Consider the following 26404-nt stretch of genomic DNA (forward strand, 5'->3'; position numbering starts at 1 on the left):
TACTGCTCAGAGACTCAGTTGATCTCGGTGATAAAGCCCTGCAATCTGTGAGACATTTCCAATCAAGCCCATGTGACGTTTATGTCCTTTCTGACACATGATATTCTCCTTCTGAGACCCCAAATTACCTAGCAACCCGCCTTTCCTCTCGATCGCTACAGCGACCTGATACTCTGCCAAGCAGATGGTGCGACAGTGTGGACGAGGAAGCAGACTGAACGCATCTGCTGAACACCGACCACAACTACATACTCAATGACAAAACCCCTACATAAAGCTTGTTGCATACGTTAAGTAAAGTCCACTGGTTAACTATGGAAACACGTTTCTGCCAAAGGAAAATAAATAAATAAATATAGGCGCAATTGCAAGAAAAAGTATTGTGATATAATTTAACCTTTTTTATTTAACTTTTTCCCCCACATTAAACAGTGACATTCCATTCTATGTCATTCGAATTCTAGAAAATCTTAAAAATGTAAAAAGTAAAAAAAAAAAACTTTATGGAAATTTTTTATGAAACATACCACAGAGTAGTGTAATAGCAGAAGTGGCAGTAACAGTTATTCTTTTCTTTTCTTTCCATTTTATATTATTTGTTCCATTTGTTTATTTTGTTCTTTAATTTAATTATTTATTTTTTTCTTATATATATAAAATATTTTTATTTTATTTTATTGTATTTAAATACATTTAAATTATTTATTATTATTATTATTATTATTATTATTATTATTATTATTATTAATTTTTCTGTTCTTTTAACATCCATTGAGTTTAAATAAGTTATAAATGGGTAAAGGATTTTATTTTTGATTTGTCTTTGCTGTACATCCCTGCTAGAATAGAATAGAAATGCTTATTGTATTAATCATCTAAAAGTGTGGTCAGGATCACTGCAGAATGGAATAATCTTAGACTCATTCTGCTGTCTAGTTCAGTAATCACACGGAGTCTGGAGGAATATGAACTCTTAATTAAACACTGAGCAGTGGCCTGCTGTTACTCTGAGAACTGTCATCTGGGAACATTGTGGACATTTCCTCATTCACTGTCAAGTCAAGTCACCTTTATTTATATAGCGCTTTAAACAAAATACATTGCGTCAAAGCAACTGAACAACGTTCATTAGGAAAACAGTGTGTCAATAATGCAAAATGACAGTTAAAGGCAGTTCATGATTGAATTCAGTGATGTCATCTCTGTTCAGTTTAAATAGTGTCTGTGCATTCATTTGCAATCAAGTCAATGATATCGCTGTAGATGAAGTGACCCCAACTAAGCAAGCCAGAGGCGACAACAGCAAGGTACCGAAACTCCATCGGTGACAGAATGGAGAAAAAACCTTGAGAGAAACCAGGCTCAGTTGGGAGGCCAGTTCTCCTCTGACCAGACGAAACCAGTAGTTCAATTCCAGGCTGCAGCAAAGTCAGATTGTGCAGAAGAATCATCTGTTTCCTGTGGTCTTGTCCTGGTGGTCCTCTGAGACAAGGTCTTTACAGGGGATCTGTATCTGGGGCTCTAGTTGTCCTGGTCTCCGCTGTCTTTCAGTGCTGTAGAGGTCCTTTCTAGGTTCTGATCCACCGTAAGGTCTGGACACGTACTGGATCCAGGTGACTGGAGTGACCCTCTGATCTGGATACAGACTGGATCTTGTGGCTACGGTGACCTCGGAATAAGAGAGAAACAGATTAATATTAGCGTAGATGCCATTCTTCTAATGATGTAGCAAGTACATTGTGTGTTATGGGAAGTGTTCCCGGTTCCGGTTTACCTAATTAATGCAGCCTAAAAATCATTTAACGGATTTGGATATTAAAAGCATACTAGTTTGTTTTGTGTAAGCCAGGTTAAAGAGATGGGTCTTTAATCTAGATTTAAATTGCAAGAGTGTGTCTGCCTCCCGAACAATGTTAGGTAGGTTATTCCAGAGTTTAGGCGCCAAATAGGAAAAGGATCTGCCACCCGCAGTTGATTTTGATATTCTAGGTATTATCAAATTGCCTTAGTTTTGAGAACGTAGCGAACGTGGATGATTATATTGTAACAAGAGCTGATTAAAATACTGAGGTGCTAAACCATTCAGGGCTTTATAAGTAATAAGCAATATTTTAAAATCGATACGATGTTTGATAGGGAGCCAGTGCAGTGTTGACAGGACCGGGCTAATATGGTCATACTTCCTGGTTCTAGTAAGAACTCTTGCTGCTGCATTTTGGACTAGCTGTAGTTTGTTTACTAAGCGTGCAGAACAACCACCCAATAAAGCATTACAATAATCTAACCTTGAGGTCATAAATGCATGGATTAACATTTCTGCATTTGACATTGAGAGCATAGGCCATAATTTAGATATATTTTTGAGATGGAAAAATTCAGTTTTACAAATGCTAGAAACATGGCTTTCTAAGGAAATATTGCAATCAAATAGCACACCTAGGTTCATAACTGATGACAAAGAATTGACAGAGCAACCATCAAGTCTTAGACAGTGTTCTAGGTTATTACAAGCAGAGTTTTTAGGTCCTATATTTAACACCTCTGTTTTTTCAGAATTTAGCAGTAAGAAATTACTCGTCATCCAGTTTTTTATATCGACTATGCATTCCATTAGTTTTCAAATTGGTGTGTTTCACCGGGCAGCGAAGAAATATAGAGCTGAGTATCATCAGCATAACAGTGAAAGCTAACACCATGTTTCCTGATGATATCTCCCAAGGGTAACATATAAAGTTTGAAGAGTAGCGTCCCTAGTATTCAGCCTTGAGGTACTCCATACTGCACTTGTGATCGATATGATACATCTTCATTCACTGCTACGAACTGATGGCAGTCATATAAGTACGATTTAAACCATGCTAATGAACTTCCATTAATGCCAACAAAGTGTTCAAGTCTATGCAGAAGAATGTTGTGGTCAATTGTGTCAAACGCAGCACCAATAGAACTAATAGAGAGATACAACCACGATCAGATGATAAGAGCAGATCATTTGTAACTCTAAGGAGAGCAGTCTCAGTACTATGATACGGTCTAAATCCTCACAGATACCATTTTTCTCTAAGAAGGAATATAATTGTGAGGATACTACCTTTTCTAGTATCTTGGACAGAAAAGGGAGATGCAAGATTGGTCTATAATTACAAGTAACTAGTTCTTTGGGGTCAAGTTGTGTTTTTTGATGAGAGGCTTAATAACAGCCATTTTGTAGGTTTTTGGGACATATCCTGATGACAACGAGGAATTAATAATTGTCAGAATAGGATCTATGACTTCTGGAAGCACTTCTTTTAGGAGCTTAGATGGTATAGGGTCTAACATACATGTTGTTGGTTTAGATGATTTAACAAGTTTATACAATTCTTCCTCTCCTATAGTAGAGAATGAGTGAAACTGTTCCCCAGGGGGTCTATAGTGCACTGTCTGATGCGATACTGTAATTGACGTCTGAATGGTTACAATTTTATCTCTAATAGTATCGATTTTAAAAGTAAAGTAGTTCATAAAGTCATTACTGCTGTGATGTTGGGAAATGTCAACACTTGTTCAGGCTTTATTTTTTGTTGATTTAGCCACTGTATTAAATAAATACCTGAGGTTGTAACAAGGAGTCGGAGGCATTCGGATCCATATGCAGCATTTATTAAACAGAATGGTCATACAGGCAGAGATCAGGAATGGCGTCAGGTGTGTCAGGGATAACCAGAATCGTAACCAGAAACAAACAGAGATCGGGACAGGCAGCGGAGAATCAGAGTCGGAATAAACAGTCCAAAGGTCAAAACACAGGAATAACAAACACAGGGAAAACGCTCGGAAATGTCAGACTGGCTAAACAAGACTTCGCCGTGAGTGAGAGTGAGTGTGCTGCTTTTATGTGTGTGTGTAAATGAGGTGCAGGTGTGGCAAGGAAATTGGCTGATGAATGAGGTGCAGGGTGATTGTGATGCAGTGACTCATGGGTAATGTAGTTCGGGTGTGGTGCAACAGTTTGAGAGGTGCTAGTGTCCAAGTGACAACTGGTGGTGAATGGGTGGAATGGTCCTGACTGGAGTGCCCTCTACTGAAGCTCATGGGCACTCCATCTAATGATCGTGACAGAGGTCATGTTTGTTTTCTTCTAAAAGGAAAGAAAAGTAATCTAGCAGTTTTTCATGCTTTTCTGTAGGTTACTTTCTAGATCTGAGCATTGTATTGGGACTGTTCTGTCGGTGTTTGTGTGGCTTGGTTGGCTGAAGGTGTGTTGTTGAGTAAATATCAGCAGGAGCTGGATTAAACCGCATTCTCATTCATAGTGCCTTGTGATGTCAGCATGACATCATGTCCCAGCTTGTAATTTGTACATTTTGTCTTGTGAGGTTTCAGTCCTGACTGATTCATTGTGGACACAGGTGTAATCACACACAGTAATCACAGCTTTGGTTTATCACATGAACACAACTAGAATTCTCACAACTTTTCATGAACCACTAACTGTGTTGTTGAATTGATTTGTTTAAATTACGCTTTAATAATTTTTATACACTATTCTATTATCATGAATATAGCTACTTATTGAACTACTTTAATTATAATTTCTTCTTCACAATACGACCATAGCACTCATGAGTGGTATTACACCCATGTAATTATTTAACTGTAACTGTAACCATTTGGTTCATAGATCATTGTGTGATATATATTGAATATGATGAATAATAAGACAGACATAATAGGTCATCAGCCATTGCATATCATGTAAATAAATTTAATGTTAGTTGATCCATGCTGAAAAAAAAATTACTTGATTTTGATTTTGACCTGATAGTGAGCATGTAGTTATAGTTCTGTTCTAAATCTGTTCTTTTAGTTATTGGAGAGCTCATCTTGAATTGCTGGATCATTCAGCAGATGTATGAGTGTTAATGCATGTGATTAACACCTGTCTGTTTACCTGAGTCTTTGAGCAGTAGATCTTCCGCTGATGTTTGATTATTAATATAAATAAATAAATGTAGGCCTTGCTCTTGCCAAAATCAAGCAAAATTCACAATACTTATAATTAAACTATATTTAATATTGGCGTGTCTATTTGCCTTGTTGGCAGAGTCTATTTGCACTCAATAACTCACCAGGTTAGTGAAGAAATGACAAATTAAGAAACACGGTGGGAAATGACATCTGTTTTGTTAAATACCGCAACTCCTTTTCAGTTCAGTTTTGTTTCTACCTATTTTCTTTTGTCACAGAGCACTTTATTTTGAGAGTGAGAAAGCATCTGTAACTTTGTCCAGATTGGGGGGAACTGTAATGTTTAATAATGTTTTATTATGAATATATGTAAATTCATTCAAATTACAGCCCAATAGTCACACCTCTGACCTTATGTGTGATACTTTCACAGCTGACTTGGCATCCATGTTAAACGTCTATAATGATGAAACACGTGGACTTGCCAAAAACAATAATGTACATGTGAGCAAGATCAGTCTTTTTGCTGTTAATATTTGAGAGCTCGAGAAGCTGTAAAACTGATAAGAGTAGAGTTCTGAGTACTCAGAACTCAGTTCATGTATCCAGCAGCCATAACACACACACACACACGCATGCACACACGCATGCACACACTCTCACACACTCACACACACACACACACACACACACACACACACACACACACACACACACACACACACACACACACACTCTCTCTCTCTCTCTCTCTCTCACACACACCCTCTCTCTCTCACACACACACACACACGTTTGTTTTTGTGAAAAGTGGGTTCATCCCATAGGCGTAATTTGTTTTATACTGTACAAACTGTATATACTATGGCCCTACACCAACCCTACACCTAACCCTTACCCTAACTTTGTGCATTTTTACTTTCTCAAAAAAACTCATTCTGTATGATTTATAAGTGTTTTCAAAAATGGGGACATGGGTTATGTCCTCATAAGTCACCCTCTCCTTGTAACACCTGTGTTATACCCATGTCATTATACAGAGTTGTGTCCTGATATGTCACAGAAACAAGAGCACACACACACACGCACGCACACAATCACTCACTCACTCACTCACTCACTCTGTGTTTTTCTCTTCAATCACTGCTGAAATGCCACATCTGATCAGGAATCAGTTTCCTGTTTGTGAAGAGTCCCTACTGTAACAGACTTCCTCCTCCACATCTCTCTTATTCTTAGTGTCTCTTTTGTTTTTCCTTATTTCATTCCTCATGCACTAAATGTCCTTTTTATTTTGAGTCTGTAGTAACACAATATGCCAGTATTGAAACATTTGTATAATATGATGTTGTACAATATATGTATTTCTTGACCACTCTGCTATCTGTGTCCCTGGAGCACAAAAGCAGTCTTAAGTCTCTGGGGTATATTTGTAGCAATAGCCAACAATACATTGTGTACTGTATGTTGTCAAAATGATCGATTTTTCTCTTATGCCAAAAATCATTAGGATATTAAGTAAAGATCATGTTCCATGAAGATATTTTGTGAATTTTCTATCGTAAATATATCAAAACGTAATTTTTGATTAGTAATATGCATTGCGAAGAATTCATTTGGAAAACTTTTCTTTGGCGATTTTCTCAATGTTTTAAATTTTTAAACCTCAGATTCCAGACTTATTTATTCAGCCATATAAATCTGAATTTCAAAATGACCATTAGGACTGGTTTTGTGGTCCAGGCTTACGTTTGATTCGTGTGTTAACATTTAACTGAATGCATGAACTGATTTCCCCATCCCCACTTTTAAACTCACTTACACCTAAAATTTGTCACAAACCCCCACTAAAACCCTTCTGTGTGTTCCTCTGCTCTGTGCTCCAGCTCTCGGGAGGGTGTGAGCTGACAGTGGTCCTGCAGGACTTCATGGCGAGCAGTGCGTCTGAGCTCAGTGTCCAGACCGGTCAGACGGTGGAGCTGTTGGAGCGGCCCAGTGAGCGACCGGGATGGTGTCTGGTCCGGACCACAGACAAGACCCCCCTTCAGGAGGGACTGGTGCCCAGCAGCGCTCTGTGCATCTCTCACTCTCGCAGCAGTGTGGAGATGGACTGCTTTTTCCCAGCAGGCAAAGGTAAGAGCAGGAGCTTATCAACCGACTGAAAGAAGAGATGTTGTCATTGTTTGTGATGTTACTGTCGGCTTGTTTGTAGATTGCAATGCATTGTGGGTTACAGTGGTCCGGTTCTGTTTGTATGCCAGAAGAAGCTTTTGACCAAAAGATTACACAATGACCACGTTGACACTACAACTCTTGTCCCCTAGAGGTCACCATAACTCAACTCTGTCATTAGTAATCACTCGGGTATCGGACAGAAATGCCAGCACTCACAGCATTAGCATGTTTGTCTCAGTGCGAGAATGACTTGATGTCCTGATGGCCTCGGTAAACACATGATGCTAGACACACTTGCTGTTTAATTTCGGTAACATGAGAGCATGATACACACAGATACACACAGATACACTGAGGCTGTTTACCCCAAACAGTGCTGTGATCCTATTAGCATCAGCATGATCTCCAGCTCACGGGATACAGCACTGAAAAAAAAAAAAATGTTCTAGTCAAAATTATTATTTTTTAAATAACTGATAATATTATAACTTTTATAATGAGACATATTTCAGAGTAAATCTGGATGAGGAAATAACATATAGGAATCACGCGTAATACCAAAAACATGAATTAAGGAAGTGAATTGTCTGTTTGCTTATTTACTGCAGATCAACATCCCTGTTGGCTCTTTCCTCATTAATAGAATAATCTAAAGTCTTGCATTATTACTCACTTTAACTATTACTCGCACTGGAACGCCCAAAAAATGGGAAGTAATGTACGTTTTCTCTGGAATGTGGAACATTCCATTTCCTTATGCATGTTCCAATTTTAGTGGTCTTTTATTTGCTGTAACTCATGTGATTAATTTGCTGAAGAGGAAATGTCAGTGTCTTCTATAGCTGTCTGCAGCCTCAAGAAGCATAATTCATGGAATGTCGGCCAAGTAAGGCTTTTTTATGTGAAGTAACAAGTATAAAAAAAAAGTTTTTAAGTAACACTTAATAAATTAATACAAAACAAAAACACTTTTGAATGTCCTAAAATGTCCAAAATGTGTTTTAAAAAGTATTTTCTTGGTTATGCTAATGTCACAGAAAATATTAAAGGAACACATTTTTTATATTTTTTATTTATTTATTTATTTTTTATAATTTTGCAAATGTTTTAGTAATTTTATTCTGAGTGTTCTCTGAACATTCTGAAACAAGTTAAGTTAGTAATGTTTAATAAAAATGCAGATGAACATCCAGCTAAAAATGTTTTGGGGGAAAAGCTGTTTTATTATTATGTGTAGCTGTTTTATTAGCCAGGAATAAAGACACGTGTAAATGATAACCTTTCGTAACGATGCACAGCAATGGCCTGTCAACTGTCCCGAGCATCCTTTTAGGCTGGTCTCAGCCGTGGGCCCCTATAATCGTCACCTTTCACCCCACTAGTGACGGCCCTGGATGTCCCAGACAAAAGCCTGGCATCATGAAACAATCATGGCAATTTCTCTGATCGTGGCTCCTAATTATCATTGTGACTTGGCGCTAAAACATAAAACTGCTTACCTCAAGCTTGAATCCTTGCTCTTTCGCCGCTTCCTCTTGTTTTCAGCACCCATTAAAAAATACAACTGCTAAAGTGTGATTTATTAAGCTCTTTTTGTTTGCTACTAGCACATGCTGATAATGTTTTAATCTATATAGTAACGTGCGTCGTAGCCTACGAGTCACTAGATGTCATCCTTGTACAGTCTGCATGCATGTCCTAGCCAAGTTTATTAGATCCATGTCTCACAGTGTGACATGTAGTGATCTTCTAGAATTGCTAAACACAAAAGCTAAACACATGCCAAACCAGCGCATGTCCATGTACTCTGAGATGTTGATCAAGATGTTTCCTATAGATCGAAAGCATCTCACCGGTCAGCAGCAGAGGGTTCGGTTTCATTGCAGTTTGCTGCTGATTGAGTGGATGTTCATGACCTACTGAACTGACAAAACTCTGGAGCTATAACCACCACTCTTGTGAGTACACATTAGCATACTTTTAAAAAGTGCACTTATTTCGGAAATAACATACTTTAATAGAACACACTAAAGTGCAATTTATTTATTTATTTTTTGGTAACACTTTATTTTAAGGTGTTCTTGTTACACATTACATCTACTTAATATTTTAATCACAATATATCATGCATAATTACATGCAAGTAATCATATGCCAAACCCTAATCCTAACCCTAACCATAAATTAAGTACATGTAGTTAATTAATATTTCTCAGCACTAACTCAGAATATTACTTTCATTTTTTTTTACTTTAGTACAGTAAGATTTACTATTATATGTAATTTCATAATTATAGTATATAGTGACTTTGAATTGTAAATTAATTGTGCCGACAAAAATTTTAAACTAAACTAAATTGTTGTGACGGTGGGGTGAAGGAAAGGCTGGAAACAAATGCGAGTTAACAGTTTTTAATGAAAATAAACAAACAAACAAACACGAAGGGACAATGATGCTGGGAAGGCGACAATCCAAGATGGTGGTGAGGAGATGAGGAATCCGGATGATGACGGTGAGAAGGCAGCAGGAGAGGATGGCACAGGAACTGCGGGGAATAGAGCCAAAGGTAAGCGTTTGTAGCTGAGTGGAAGTGCGTAGAGTGGATGAGGTCCTGGGAAAACACAAACATCCAACGCAGACAACACTGAAGTCGACAAACAGGGTAAACGACATTAAACAACAATCTCACAAACACAAGACGCCCCACAAACTAATCAGTGCAGACGCGAAACACACAGACTTCACTACAAAGTGCAAACACCCCCCCCCCCCCCTCTAAGAACTCCTCTTGGAGTTCCCAGAAGGGCCTACCTGCTGATTGTAGTCATCAATAAGGGAGTGATCCAATATGTCCCTAGCAGGTACCCAGCTCCTCTCCTCTGGACCATAACCTTCCCAGTCCACCAGGTACTGGAATCCTCGTCCCCAGAATACGATTTAGTAGGCGGATTAATACGTGCATAAAACACGGGTTTAATTTTGGACACAATTTTAACATTTAAACATACAGAAATGTATTTCTCCATGGCCTCCCCCTCAGGAATAGACAGAGAGTATAACTTGCCCTTAGGCGGAGACTTACCTGACACTAAGTCTATGGCACAGTAGTAGGGACGATGCGGAGGAAGAGTAGCAGCACGGGACTTACTGAACACTTCCTTCAGGTCCAGATACTCTGCGGGCACGTTTGGCAAGACCATGTTCTCCTTCTGAAAGACAGAAACAGGGACAACAGGACAAGCAGAAACCAGACAAGACTCATGACAACTTTCACTACACAATGTGACAGTGTTTGAACCCCATTCCACTCGTGGATTATGTTTGGTTAACCAGGGGTGACCTAACACAATGGGAGCAACAGGGGAGTCCATGAGAAAAAATGATATGGTTTCGCGATGGTTTCCAGACGTGAGCAGTGTGATGGGTTCAGTATGGTGAGTGACGTGAGGCAGTTCCTGGCCGGTGAGTGCGGTGACATGGATGGGGAGAGACACAGGAAGGACAGGAATGTTCAAGTGATGTGCAAGTGAAGAATCAATGAAATTACCTTCGGCTCCGGAGTCCAGAAGGGCGTGACATTCGTGAGATTGATTCCTCCACCGCAGTTTCACCGGAAGGAGGGTTGATGATGTAGTTGAGGACTTCCCAGCAGAGATCCCACCCGATAGTAGCCTCAAGTTTACTACCGGGCTGGCTCTTTTACCGGGGCATGAATAGATGTTATGAGCTGAGCCTACGCAGTATAAGCACAGTCCTTGGGACCTCCGCCGTTCCCTCTCCCTCCGGGACAGCCGAGCTCTACCCACCTGCATGGGCTCGTGATCGTCGACGGGACCGACCGTGTTCTCTCGACTCGAGCACCCCCTGACAGGAGAGATGGTTGGGCGTGTTGGACTGGGCTGGCGACCCAGGCGGTTAATCCGTGTGTCCACTCATAAGTCTATGAGTCCGTTAAGTGTGGGGGCAGCTCCAGGAGGTAGATCTCCTTTTGAACACGGTCGGATAACCCATGCAGCAATCGATCCCACTGCTCGGCCTCGTTCCACTGGCACGCGGTTGCCAGGGTGCGGAACTCGATGGAATAGTCTGTTAACGAAGATGAGCCTTGACGGAGTTCAGAGAGTTGATGAGCGGCTTCCCTGCCGGCCGCGGCACGGTCGAATACCCTTCTCATTTCCTCTGATGTTGATTCTCCCACACCGCCGTCCCCCATAGGGCGGCCTTGCCCGACGGTAACGTGAGGGTGAACGCCACCTTTGATTCCTCGGTGGCGAAAGTGTGGGGCTGTAGACCGAAATGCTTTGAACACTTGGTTAAGAAAGTTCTGCAAAATGCTGGCTCACCAGAATAGTTTTCAGGTGCCGGAAGTCATGGCTCTGGCCGGAAGGGATCCGGGCGGCGCAGGCGGTGCGATGGGCACAGTTGGAGATGTGAGCTGATGGATCTGCTGGGTGAGCTCGGACACCTGTGCCACCAGCGCTTGGACAGTGCGTCCGGTGTTCGAGATGCTCTCCTGCTGCTGATCCATTCGTTTAACGCTGTGGTGCATGAAGTCCGTGAAGGTGTTGGTGCTCGCTGCTTCCATGATGGGTGAGATCGTTCTGTGACGGTGGGGTGAAGGAAAGGCTGGAAACAAATGCGAGTTAACAGTTTTTAATGAAAATAAACAAACAAACAAACAAACAAACACGAAGGGACAATGATGCTGGGAAGACGACAATCCAAGATGGTGGTGAGGAGATGAGGAATCCGGATGTTGGCGGTGAGAAGGCAGCAGGAGAGGATGGCACAGGAACTGCGGGGAATAGAGCCAAAGGTAAGCGTTTGTAGCTGAGTGGAAGTGCGTAGAGAGGATGAGGTTCTGGGAAAACACGGACATCCAACGCAGACAACACTGAAGCCGACAAACAGGGTAAACGACATTAAACAACGATCTCACAAACACAAGACGTGAGACAAGCCAATATATAGGGGATGAGTAATAAGTGCCAGCTGCTGCTGATGACAATTAACGGAGACGCCCCACAAACTAATCAGTGCAGACACGAGAAACACAGACTTCACCACAAAGTGCAAACACCCAGAGATCACGGTTTACCAACCGTGACAATTGTACAGTAATTCTTTTTACAATTATATAGATTATTAAAATCTAATGATTAAATATGTACTTTTAAGTAAATGTTTTAATTTCATATTATTACAAAGTGTAATATACTTTGTATAAAAAAACATTGTAAGTGCACTTTTAGCATGTTATGATACAGTCATGAATGTGTACTCTCTTTTTGGTCTTTTATTTCATCATGTATTATATATATTTTTTTTCTTAAGTTATCATTTTGTCATTATTGACACACTATTTTCATATTTAACACTTTAAAGTTGCTATGACACAATCTGCATTGTTAAAAGCGCTATATAAATAAAGGTGGCTTGACTTGACAAGTGCACATCCAATACAATTATGCTCACTTCTTTCACAGTTTTTCATGTTTCTACCCCATTTTATTATAATTACAACAATGGCTGATTTGTTATTTCTATCTGGAGTCCCACACATAGACCTTTAACTGCTGTTGATTGATTGATTGATTGATTGATTTATTGATTGATTGATTGATTTTTTTGTGGATGCATGACATCAGTGTGGACAATCACACTAACTATCAACATGATTGACATGAGGTTTACATGTCTAAATGCATGTTGGTGCTATTGCACATAAGGGCTTTTTATACTATCATGCAGTTATCAGTTTTGTACATCTCTGACCTGAATGTGTTGTTTATTACTTAGAAACAGACAGGAACGGAAAATGTTTTTTCTATTGTGCGGACGATTCCTGTCATTCCAGTACTACGTCACACAGCAGGTGACAAGTCTCCTGATAACACGGTTTAACCTGCTGCCACACAAACAAAAACAATAACCAGTCTTGTATTGTAATCTTCACTCATTCTGACATGAACTTTAGGCATCAGTGAGTCTTTTCTCTCTTGTCCAGTTCAGAAGTTCAGCTCAAGTTATCTGCATGGGAATGTGTGGTTCCTTTTTTCACTGGCTTCTCATTTAAAAAGTGTTCAGAGAAGTAAAGGGAGAAAAGAGTCGGAGAGAGTATCGACCCCTGTGGTGCCCCGTAAGCATACTATAGCTGGACACATTGCCATGGGTTCATGTTATCACGTCCAGCAAACTGACTGCGGCCTTTGTCTTAAAGTGAAACATGAGAGAGTCCTGTTGCTCCGCCTCTCTCTCTCTCTCTCTCTCTCTCTCTTTCTCTCCCTGTAAAGTCAGGCTGAATGAGAGTAATTACTCATTGGCGTGGGTACAGTCTTCCAGGAACATCTCTGTGTGTTGAGACATGCATCTCTGAACGGTCATGAATAGTGATAAGGGTGTGCACCCCTGCTGCGGATGGATTCTCACTAAATGCTGCTGCTGCTGCTGTCAAGAGGGAGGTGGGTTTCACAGATGCTCTTTTAGACCTGGTCAGTGCAGAACTAATGTACATAGTGCAAGTTTGTGGCATGACAAAGGCTTTATACATATGGCATATACATATACTCAGCTGGTTCACCTAGCTGAAGTGAAGAAGTGTGCTCAACTGAATGTTTATGTGAACTTGTAGTGTACTACAGTTCTTAAAAGTGTATTTGGTAACACTTTATACTGCGGTGCCCTTGTTAAACGTTCCATGTACTTACTATTCTAACAACAATTAATTATGCAGAATTTCAAGCAGGTAATTCTAAGCCAAACCTTAATCATAACCCTAACCATAAAGTAAGTATATGTAGTTAATTAATATTACTCAGCACTTAACTGTATAATTACACAGTAACAACGACACATTAAAATAAAGTGTTACAGCATGATTTTATATTAAAAAGGCCACTTAAGTGTTCTTTAAGTTCATTACAGTTAAACAAACTTTTAATAATGTGAAAATAAAAGTTTTACTTTTAAAGTACATTTTAAATTATTGTATTAATAATCATTAGTTGTTTTTTGAAGCACACCGTTTTTGCTGTGTTGACTAACATACGTGTGTATAAAGATGTTCATTTTAATTGTAATGTGTTATTTGATATTACATTTCAAGTTAACATATTTTAAATGTACCACATTGCAACTTTGTCACTGAAAAGTACAAAAATATTTAAATGCATGACATACAAGTTTCTATTGCAATGAAATTAAAGTATATTTTAGTATACCATAAACACTAAAAGTAGATTTTGACATTTTAATGTTCACTAAATATATTTCAAAGACTAAAGAAGTAATTAATAAAGTACATATAATAATTACATATGGTTATGTTCAACTTATTGTATTTGATAAGAATTGATTTAAACTATATAACATTTAATTGCAAATAGCATGCAAAAAAGTGTCTGGAAACATTAAATTCAGTCATATTTCTGAAAATGATCTTCATATTGCGTGCAAAAATATGCCAAAGTGTGCTTCTTTTTCCAGGAAAAACGTGATAAAATGAACTTATCTTTTAAAATATATTTTTGGTTACAATGTGTGCTACATATTTAACCATTATAATGTTCGTTAGAGGGATAAATTAAGTGTTGCGTGTAATAATTATTATTATCATTATTATTATGTTGTTGTTGAAAACCGCACAGTAGAAGATTTTCAGGTTTTTTGATAAATAGAAAGTTCAAAAGTACAGCATTTATCAGAAACATAAATATTTTATGACATTATAAATGTCTTTAGCACCACTTCTGATAAATTTAAAGCATCCTTGCAAAATTTCTATTATTTCTGTTAGATTTATACATTAAATCTGTCCAGATGAAGTTCTTAGCAATGCATATTACTAATCAAAAATTAAGTTTTGATATATTTATAGTAGGAAATGTACAAAATATCTAATGATATCCTAATGATGATAATTAATATCCTAATGATTTTTGGCATAAAACAAAAATCGATAATTTTGACCTATACAATGTATTTCTGGCTATTGCTACAAATATTCCTAGAGCCACTTATGACTTATTGTTGTGACAAATAAAAAGACATACAAGTATTCCATAATGTTGCTCAAATGTTATGAGCTCAGAAAAACTCTGAGTTTAATAATTATAAAATGGCTTTAGATGAAATATATCGTGGCCTAATGGTTAGAGAGTCGGACTCCCAATCGAAGGGTTGTGAGTTCGAGTCCCGGGCTGGCAGGAATTGTGGGTGGGGGGAGTGCATGTACAGTTCTCTCTCCACCCTCAATACCACGACTTAGGTGCCCTTGAGCAAGGCATCGAACCCCCAACTGCTCCCCGGGCGCCGCAGCATAAATGGCTGCCCACTGCTCCGGGTGTGTGTTCACAGTGTGTGTGTGTGTATTCACTGCTGTGTGTGTGCACTTCGGATGGGTTAAATGCAGAGCACAAATTCTGAGTATGGGTCACCATACTTGGCTGAATGTCACGTCACTTTCACTTTTCACTTTTTCACTTTCAAATATATCGTTTCACCACAGAAACCGATGGCACAGCTGAATAGTGTCAGTGTGCAGAGCATTTACAATATTATTGAAATAAATACTTTCGAGTATTTGTTACTTACATAATTTGCTTTATCTTGCATGTCTTTCATATCTCTGGCTCATGGTTTAAAATGATATTGACTGTAGAGCTGCGGTTGTTTACTCTGTCTTGTGTCATGAGTAGATGAGGGTTGTATGCACACGCGTGTGTGTTGATGTCTCTCTCTCGCTCTCTCTCTCTCTCTCTCTCTCTCTCTCTCTCTCTCTCTCTCTCTCTCTCCATACTGATTAACTCGGGAAGTTGTTCTGCAGAAAGAGACAGGGCTAAAAACACAACCTCTGTTGTGTTGTAATTTCATCACATAAACCTCTGTCATTATGCTGGAGTTGTTTGGAGTGTGTTCTTATGGTTTTGGTTTCTATGGTTTTTCAGCTTTAAGCCAAAGGGAAGCAATTGAAATGCTTATTAATTCTTTTAAAAGTAAGTATATTGTCAGTTAGTAAAAGTGTGTTAATTATGATGGACAGACATTAGCTTCTGCATAGAACTTGTGACAGAACTTGTAAACCGACAGCTGCAACTTGGGCTTTGTTCAGACCATCAGTCCAAATCTGATTTTGTATGCATATCCAATTGGAATCTGATTATATTTAGCAAGTGTGAACGGCAAAAAATGATGTAAAATATGATTTTTACAAATCCATTTCAAGCTACATTCATATGTGTTTTGAAACTCAAATCGCATTTCTGTAAATCATTTTCAGTCATTTTCATCTTCACAAATAAGATCTGGACTAACAGTCTGAACAAGGGAACTTTTTGTTTCTCGTCGCACTCCACCACACTCCTGCAAGATTCAGTCCCGCTCTCGCTAAAAAGGAGTTTTATTTCTTTCCGCTCCCACCTGCAATTGTTACTTTTCATCTCACTCCCACTCACAAAATCCCGCAGGTAGAGATCTACATGGACTTTTCAGTCCCTTTAAAGTCTCACTTGACTGTTGTTTCTGTCTAAATAATGCAAGATAAATCTAAAAATAAATGAAAGACAGACAATGCAGTAAAATGTAGTGAGCACAGACTTGAAAGACTGTAAAATCCAGCATAATAAGATAAATAAACTTTGATTATTAGACTTAGTTTAATTATGAAAGCTGTATTACACTATTGTTGCTGTATTGTGTATTTTTTCCCCATTGAATACTCAAATTACACATTCATTTTTGTATTAACAGTGTTGTCATAGTATCGCATATTTCTGGGTCTGAGGTCATGAATGGCTTTGAGTAAACCATCTGGGTTGTCATCTAGTAATTATGCTAATTGTGACATGGCGTGAATGCATCAGTGCAGTGCACTTATTACAGGTTATGTCCTCTGTAGGGGTTATAATGGGTGATAGTTCATACTTCACTCCTTGAACACTTCTTATCTGTTTTACTAAACAGTCTCACTTTATCTTAAGGGCCAATTCTTGCTATTAACCAGCCATTAACTATGACTTTTGCCTCAATAAACTCCTAATATCCTGCTTATTAATAACTAGTAAGGTAGTTGGTAAGTTTAAGTATTGGGTAGAATTAGGGATGTAGAATTTGGTCATGCAGAATAAGGCATTAATATGTGCTTTATAAGCAGGGTTGCTAATTTTCACAACAAAACTCACCCAATTGCTACTCAAAACTTGCCCAATCACATTTCAAGCATGACGAAGGTAAAAAATAAATTTTATTTAAATTTCTTGCGGGGTTCCCCTGGTAAAATTGACATTGCAATGGATAAATATCACTTTATTGGAGCCGCTTCAACACTTACATAAAAAAACAACCAGTGGCAACAGTGTTAAAGTAGCCCAATTATGTGGGAAAATCACAGACTTGGCAACACTGTTTATAAGTTTTAATAAACAGCCTATGTATTAAAAGGCATGCTAATAAGCAACTAGTTAATAATTAAATCGTTAATAATAGAATCGGCCCCTATACTAAAGTTTTACCTACTAAACAACTTGTAATTGCCAAAAGGGTTAGGTGTCTTGGTAAAGGATCCCACCTTAAAAATGTTGTGTTTGCTTTATGTAAATGACCCTCCATATGTGTTCAGCTTCAGCAGGCTGATGGTCAGCTGGAGACAGTGTCTCTTGGTCCAGCGTCCCGCTGAGATGTGGGGCGTGAGAGTCAAAAGCACCATATCTGTATTGCCAGATTCATGCGGCATCTTCTAGTAGTTGACACAGACTCAAGGTGTAGATAACTAGGGCATTATCACAGTATATACTATTCAGCGTGTAGAAATGTGCCCAGTGTGCATGGGCTGGATGCTTTGCATGCTTTACAGTCTTACAAAAGACAAAACGTGGAAAAAAAATGCAAAAAATCAACCCTAAACCCTAAGCCAAACCCTAGCCATATAGTAAGTACATATAGTTAATTAATATTACTTAGTACTTAAATGTATAATTAAACTGTAACAAGGGCATCTTAAAATCTCAAAAAAGTGTAACCGTTACTTTGATTACACTTGTTACATAATTAAGCAAAATGATCTGTTAATGTGCAGCCTGATCTGTCTGTCCAGGGGTTGAACATGACTCCTGAGGTCTTTGGAGAGTAAATTAGTTCAAATCCTCTTTTCATCAGAAGAGCTTTAGTGGCTCTTAGAAGGCGGCTCTAAGAGAGAGATAATGTGGGAACATGGGAAAGATTCCCTTGTTTTTCTTCCTCTTGAGCGCATGGGAAATTTACAGTCAGTAATGCCTGTAATGTACAGTCAGCAGAAATGCGTGGGTAGGTGTGAGGTGTTGTCAGTTTAAAGCATGTGAAACTCCTCACCTATGAATGGAATGCGGTCCGTCTGGACTGCCTTTGTGTTTCAGAACCGGCTCGGCTCAGAAGAATCTGATTGTGTGAAGTATCTCTAAAAATGGCAAAAGTTTTAAAACATGCCTGGGTTTCTATTGACAGCGAGGATTGTCAGTGCAAAGACACAACAGCAGATAAAAGAGGACACATCTGCCTGTTTGCTTCAGTGAAGACTAAACCAAGTCATGTGGGAGATGCCACATTGTTTGACAGATGAGGCAATTTATGAATGGATGGTACATATTTCTCAAATATGAGTTCCTTAAATTTAAAGTGAAACCTGAATTATGCTTATAAGTTCTTGTTTCGTTTCATATTGTTCATATCAAATTAATAACAATGACATCATCACTTTCATTGTTTTATGAGAAGTGTGAGGAGGGAGTATCAATCACTCTTTCACAACCGTCCCGGGAACTCTGACTCATGTGAATTGTGTAAAATGAGGCCACTATGTCTTATTTTTTATTTTAAAACTGAGAGTTCCAGTTCTTGATTCTGATTGGTCGAGACGTGTTCAAAGCTGTTTTGTAAATTACACTACAAACATACACCTTTGGTTACTTCTGTGTGTTGCTTGGCAACCACTTTGTTGGAACCACAAGGAACTACATTGTTATTTGAAGAATACTGTTTTTATTAATATAATTTTTTTATTAATACTATTTATTTGCTCAGTTTTATTATGTGACAATTTACTACGTATATGGAATAACCGTTTTTAAAATCATTAAGCCCCATGAAGCCATGGTTTACAGCGAATACGGGGGGGTGTTATGGATTCTGCTTTACTGTACCTAACAACGCCCCTTTGCTGTTATAAATTCACTGTAAACCACAGCTTCTTCGGGCTCATTGCCTTTTTTAACACAAAGTATTTGGACATTCAAGACACTTACAAAAAAATCTAAACAGTTTAAAACATTTATTATAAAGAATATAGTGCAAACATGTTTTAATGTGGTAGGTACACACACACACACACATACACAAACATAGATAAGATACATTATTCTTGTTAAATAAACATTTAAGAAAGCTGGGAATGGAAAACAGTGCAAAAGGACCTTGCGTGACAGTGTTAGTAGGTTTTCTACTGGGTTTTTCAACAATTCCTGAAAAAAAAATCACCTTCCAATGACAAGTTAAATTAATACAATTTACTGGCAGTGAAACTCTATTTTCTACTTTTTAATTATGAATATTGTTGTTATTATTATTGCTATTATTATTTTAATTTAAAATATAAACTTGCATACAGTATTAGTAGTAATAATTTGTTTACAGCATTTTATATCTGTTAGTGTCATTTTTGTCTCTCAGTGAAACTGCATTTCTTGCTAAATATCATGATTATGTTCCTCATATTTTAGTTCTGGTGCCTTAAAGGAATAGTTCACCTCATATAAATTGTGTCATCATTTTACTTATTACCCAATGTCATTCCAAACCTGTATAATTTCCTTTCTTATGTTGAACACAAAAGAAGATATTTTGAAGAATGCTGAATCAAACAGTTGTTGGCCCCCATTAACATCCATAGTATTTTTTTTTTCCATTACTAAGGAATTCAATGGGGGTCAACAATTGTTTGATTTGATTTGTTGGGAGTGAGTCAGAGCGCTCATGAAGCTCAGACAGAATGGATTTCGCTCCTTCTGCTCTCCCGGATAAATAAGGATTTTTCTAACTCTGCTGCTCCGTGTTTCACGGAAACCTGGCTGAATGACGTCATTTCGGAGATTGTGTTAAATCTGCTGAGCGTCCAGCTGTTTAGAGTGGACCGCGATGCAGAATCAATAGGAAAATCACATGGTGGTAGGGACATGCTTCTACATCAGTGAAAGGTGATGTACAGACATAAGTGTTAAAGAAGATGTGCTGTACCTATCTAGAAGGTCTCTTCATTAACTGTAAGCCATTCTATTCACCGCAAGAGTTTTCTTCTTTCCTTTTCATGAGTCTTTACATTACTCCGCAAGCATACGTTAGCTTGGCTTTGCAAAAACTCACTGATCAAATCACAGAGACAGAACAACAACACCCGGACTCTGTTATAATCATTCTTGGGGAATTTAATAAAGCAAATCTTTCCCATGAACTTCTAAAATACAGAAAGCATGTTACATATGCTTCAAACGCTCCACCATCATTACCATCCCAAAGAAACGCAAAATTACTGGACTTAATGACTACAGACCTGTGGTTCTAACGTAAGAATAATTGTTGGCTTATCTGAAGGACATCACTGGTTCCTTACTGGACCCCCCTGAAGATTGCCTAGAGAGCAAACAGGTCTATCGATAATACAGTCAATTTGGGCTGGCATTACATCCTGCAGCCTCTTGACAGACCAGGGACTTATGTGAGGATCCTGTCAGTGGACTTTAGCTGGGCTTTTAACACTGTCATTCCAAACCTCCTTTTACCCAAACTAATTCTGTCAGAGTTCTCTCCATGCCCACCTCTGTCTGTTAGTGGATAACCAGTTGCCTGACAGACAGGCAACAGCTAGTAAAGCTGGGAAAATTCTCATCCAGCTCCTGTACGATCAGCACTGGAACACCTCAGTGCTGTGTTCTCTCCCCTTTTCTCTCCTCCCTCTACACCAGGGATGGCAAACATCGGTCCTGGAGAGCTGTAGCCCTGCAGAGTTTTGCATCAACCCTAATCAAACACACCTGAACGAGCTAATCAAGGTCTAAAGGGTCACTAGAAAGCTACAGGCAGGTTAGTTTTAATTAGGGTTGGAGCTGAATTCTTCAGTGCAATTCTGCATTCTCTTGTACTGACGTTCGTCACCCCTGCTCTACACCAATGACTGTACCTCTAAAGACCCCTCTGTCAAGCTAATGAAGTTTCAAGATGACACCAGACTCATCTGCCTCATTTAGGATGGTGACGAGTCTGCTTACAGACAGGAAGTTAAAGAGCTGTCTCTCTGGTGCAGTCTTAACAACCTGGAGCTCAACACACTCAAAACAGTGGAGATGATCATGGACTTCAGGAGAAACCCCCCTGCACTCCCCCAACTCACCATCATGAACAGCACTGTAACAACAGTGAAATCATTCAGATTCCTGGGCACCCTCTGGGTGGGACATTCACATTGACTCCACTGTGAAAAAGGCAGAGCAGAGGTTGCACTTCCTTCTCCAACTGAGAAAGTTAAATCTGCCACAGGAACTGTTGATACAGTTGTACTCTGCCATCATTGAATCCGTGAAATTTTTCTTCACGGGTCCAAAAATTTGTGCCTGAACCCGAAAGAGACCCGTAATGTACTACACGGAACCGACCCGGACCCGTCTATTATTTCAAAAGCTGGACCCGGACCCGTGTAGATCCGAGAAATGCCTACCCGAACCCGACCCCGTATATTATTTGAAAGCTGGACCCAAACCTGCCGGGAAGACACAGACCCGACTGGACCCGATTATCACATATTCCACCTTAATTTGCTATTACAAGTCAATAAACCCGTTGCAAAAACACAGTTTTTTGTTTTACCTACTGTAATTTAAGGAGCCGTAGTCTCTCTTCCTTGTACCTGACTGCCTGTGATGCATTACAATCCTCCGACAAGAAAGTTATCCATGTTATTCCTCTCGTTATTACAAGTCCACGCTTAATCCACTCATTATTTCAGCTTCAAAAGTCCACTTGATGTCCCGGTGACGGATAACAAATGCAACTGTGCACATGTACATTCTGACTCATACAAGTGTCCCTCACTGGTTGCCATAGAAACATGAAACTCACTTGAGACTGCACATGTGTGCTAGCTGTATCAACCTAAAATATGTTTAACACAATTTGAGCATCATAGAAAACATTCATGTTACAGTTCACCTCAGATTGTGTTGCTGATTTGAAATATACTAAATATAAGTGTGTCAAGTCTACAATCATTATTACCGTGCGTGCACTTGCATTAACTCTAAGTCTGCGTGCTCTGCTTCTAACGGCAGAGAAAGAGAGAGAGCGAGAGAGATCGCTTTTTTTCGGCTCACACTCCTTTTCCTAATTTTACAAGTTGTACGTTACAAAAAACACAAGCAGTGTCTGATCACGGCCGGGTGTTCTCCGAGTCCGATCGCACAGGTATTACACACAATGTTAAACAGACCCGGGACCCGAGGAAATAGATTCGGACCCGATCATTTGATCATTTAAAATATAGACCTGAACCCGTACGGGTCCAGGGTCAGGTCCCGGGTCGACGGCTCTCGGGTGCACTGTGAAGACCTCTACACTGCACTTCAATAACTGACTGGTTCAGCATAGCTACCAAATCTGTCCTCAGAAGATTACGTCGGATAGTCGGGACTGCTGAGCAAATCACTGGTACAACCCTCCCTACTCTCCAAGAACTGTACTTATCCAGAGTGAACAAAAGGTCTAGCAAAATTACTCTGGACCCCTCACATACAACACACTCCCACTTTTAACTATTGCCATCTGGTAAGCATTTATTTTACACACATACTTATTTACATTTTAATTTGCACCTAACATACCTGTACATACTAAATTGTTAATTGTTGTCTTAATGACTGCTCTCATTAAAGCTCTCATCTTTACTCCACACATAATCACACACTCACAAGACTGAATGGAATGGCTCACACGTGTTGTATTGAGCCTGGTGAGACAAACACAGAACAGTGTGAATGGCATGTGAAGAGCAGCGTTCGTTCTGTTTAAGCATGATGCACAGTTCATACGACTGTGATTTCTGCTGAATCAGTGTTGTAGTAGAAATTCACTTATGTTTTTATCACAAGCTTTATGACCAACTCTCACACGGTCAGTTCTTCTAATGAGTCAGCCATTAAAGGCCGTACTCAACACACAAATGTCATCAACACAATGGGCGTTTGAAGAACAAGTTCTAATGCTGGTAATGATACTTGATCTTATCATGAATCAGGAATGTGTGCGCAAGAGAGAAAAATACATGGAATTTTTTCAGTGATGCTTCAGTGAGAGATAAAGACAATTTGTTTGAAATTTTAACATGTTAAATAGTGCATGATTAAAATTAGGAATGCACTAACATTTAAAATTAGGCTAATAACCATAGTAATTTCATATGATGAGCAAGTTAAATACTGTTTGTCTGTCTCCTGTTTGTTGCCTAGTCAGATCGATACTGATCATTTAAAAACCTGCTGATATTAGCAGTTGTTATGTTATGTATAATATACCAGTGCTTTTCTAGAAGGGAATGTGATGCATTAAATTTAAATAAATTTAAATGTAATTCAGAGATCACCAATTTTTAAACACACGGCAAAAAAGACTTTGTTACTGTAGCCTACATTTGTTTTACATGATATAGCAGTTACAATGTCAAAGAGTTAGATGCAATGTAATGCTTTATTATTGTGGGTAATGTATGCTTGAGCTTCTTCTACACCACAAGAATACTGACTTTGCTAGATGTGTGATTTGCATTTGTGGAATGTGATCAATAACTTCCTTTTAAACAGATAAACCTGTCTAGTAATACACTATGAGAATGCTGTTGAACGCCGTAAAAAGTAATAGAAACTGGATGATATTGTTGCATATATATTGAGAAGAAAGCGGGCCGAGCACTGAACCCTGAGGCACCCCTGTGGAAAGTTAATGTGACTTAAACACCACTGCTCTCCAAAATAACCCTGAATGAGTACAGAGTGCAGATTTAAAGGGACCCATGCTTGAGATGAAACACAGGGGGATTTGGTAGTCTGTTTTGAAAGCTGGAAGATTGAGGATTGATCATCTGAAAGTGGGTCTTGCCAACTGCAGAGCTTCCAGACTGAGTCTCTATTAAATGTCCTCTTTTGACGCGTGACTAAAACAAAATTTTTTTTATGACAGGAAAGAAGAGAGCTGATTGAAATTGAATTAAGTGATTTTGAATGAGCCAGGGAGGAAATAAATATGTCACTAGTTGAGGGTTAAATTAATTCAAACTTAATAACTCTCATAATAAACTTTACTAAATAATTTATGTAGGTTCCTTGTATGTTAGATTCCCATTGTATGTTTATTATTGTAAATGTGTTTTCAGCTTGTTTTCTGTCTAACAATCTGAGGGGAGAGTCTTTGAAATATGGTAATCAACAACATGCCACAGATGCTGTCCATAGTCTGACTCTGTAAGCTCCCCAAAAAGAATAAACACTGTGGCTTTTCGGTGCTTTCAAAACATTGTTCTCTTTGTTTGAGCATCCCAAGCATTATGTCAACCAGAGGTGTGAGTTTGGGGTGGAACTGTCTGTTTTTTCTGGCCATTGGGTGGATGGGTGGAGTATTTGAGAATCTTATTTTTCCCTACTAGTATTTTCACAAATGGAAATGCCAGTAACGCAGAAATTACAAATCTTAAGTTGTATTTAAACTGGAGTATTTCTTAAAAGTTGTTTTAGGCCTGATCATAATCTTCATAATGAACTTTACTTTCATTCACACTTCTTCTCTGTTCTTTGTCCTACAGAAAACTATGCGGTTAGCGGCCCAGAAGGGAAGACAGAGTCTGTGACCACACTGCAGCCACAGGCGTCCCTGAACTCCCTGCAGAGCAGCTCACCTGGACCCAAGCGCTCTGGAAATACACTGAAGAAGTGGTTGACCAGCCCTGTCCGGCGTCTCAGTCACGGCAGTAACATCAAGAAGATCCCTAGCAAACAAAAGCAGAAACGTGATGGACGAAAGAGCATAGATCTGGGGCCACCTGAACTACAGGATGACACCCTGGAGGAGGTAATGTACATTTTTTCAACTCACTGGAAAGATAATATTTTTTATACTATACTGAGGAAAAGCTTACAGCCATCTGATTGAATTAAATGATAATACCACAACCATAACTTGTCACCTTATTTTTATATCATGGCAATCCAGGGAACTTCAAACAGTACTATTATTACTATGGTATGTCCACCAAACCATGATGGTAATTACTCTCCCTGCAATACAGTGAATTAACTGTGTTTTTGTTCTCCATTTCCCACATGGCCAGACCAGAACCTTTTTGCCTATTTAGTTGTTTTGCATAGGTGTTTTTTTTTTCTTTTATTTCAGCTTTAACGTTTCCCATGAGTCTTTCACCTCAACTCCTTTTTTTCAGTAGGAAATACATTAACATTATAAAATAATAATAAAATAAAAATAAAATAAATAAAACAATAAACTGATTTGTAACAATAGAAATAATGATTTACAATGTTTTTAACTACACATCAGTAACTGCTGTTACATAAATCCAGTCCAATCTTATCAGTGAAGTCAGGACAGATTGAGCTACATCACCATAGTTTGTTTAATTTGAGAATATTTGGTAACATTTTAGTATAGGGACCACTTCTTACTAGTAACTAATTGCTTATTAGCTTGCCTATTATTATCATATTGGCTGTTTATTAGTACTTATAAAGCACATATCCTTCATGACCATACTCTACATCCCTAACACTACCCAATACCTAAACTACCTTACTAACTATTGATAAGCAGCAAATTAGGAATTTATTGAGGCAAAAGTCATAGTTAATAGTTTGTTAATAGCGAGAATTGGACCTTAAAATAAAGTGTGACTGAATATTTTTACATTTTCATAAGAACTCCCCAAAACAAGGTTTGTTGTCAATAGTTTACGTTTGTGTAGCAGCATGTGGTGACGGTAGACAGCAGTTTTTACGTCAGAGTGTTTTATAAACGCTCCTTCATTCTCCATCACATTTTTCTACGCAATCATGACCGTACAGAGAAAAGTAGGCCTGTTGTTCTGTATGCTGTATTAATGGTGTATTAAAGGGCTGCTATGGCTCGGTCAGCAGCCGTTCAGATCGTAGGGTGATGATTAGCCTGACTTTTTAAAGCTGTGCACCATATAATGTGCTGGTACAAAAG

The 26404-nt window shown here is 38.7% G+C and overlaps 1 protein-coding gene across 2 annotated transcripts in view; it reads left to right on the forward strand.

The window, feature by feature from the left end:
* Positions 1 to 26404, forward strand: part of LOC132094846 (kalirin-like) — a 214968-nt gene that overhangs the window by 152912 nt on the left and 35652 nt on the right. For both annotated transcript variants that reach the window (XM_059499476.1, XM_059499477.1), the window contains exons 34-35: positions 6837 to 7083; positions 24990 to 25255. In XM_059499476.1, coding sequence (XP_059355459.1) covers positions 6837 to 7083; positions 24990 to 25255 — 513 coding nt within the window. The remainder of the gene's footprint in view (positions 1 to 6836; positions 7084 to 24989; positions 25256 to 26404) is intronic.

The sequence above is a fragment of the Carassius carassius genome, chromosome 19 (assembly GCF_963082965.1).
Source record: "Carassius carassius chromosome 19, fCarCar2.1, whole genome shotgun sequence".
Classification (NCBI taxonomy): domain Eukaryota; kingdom Metazoa; phylum Chordata; class Actinopteri; order Cypriniformes; family Cyprinidae; genus Carassius; species Carassius carassius.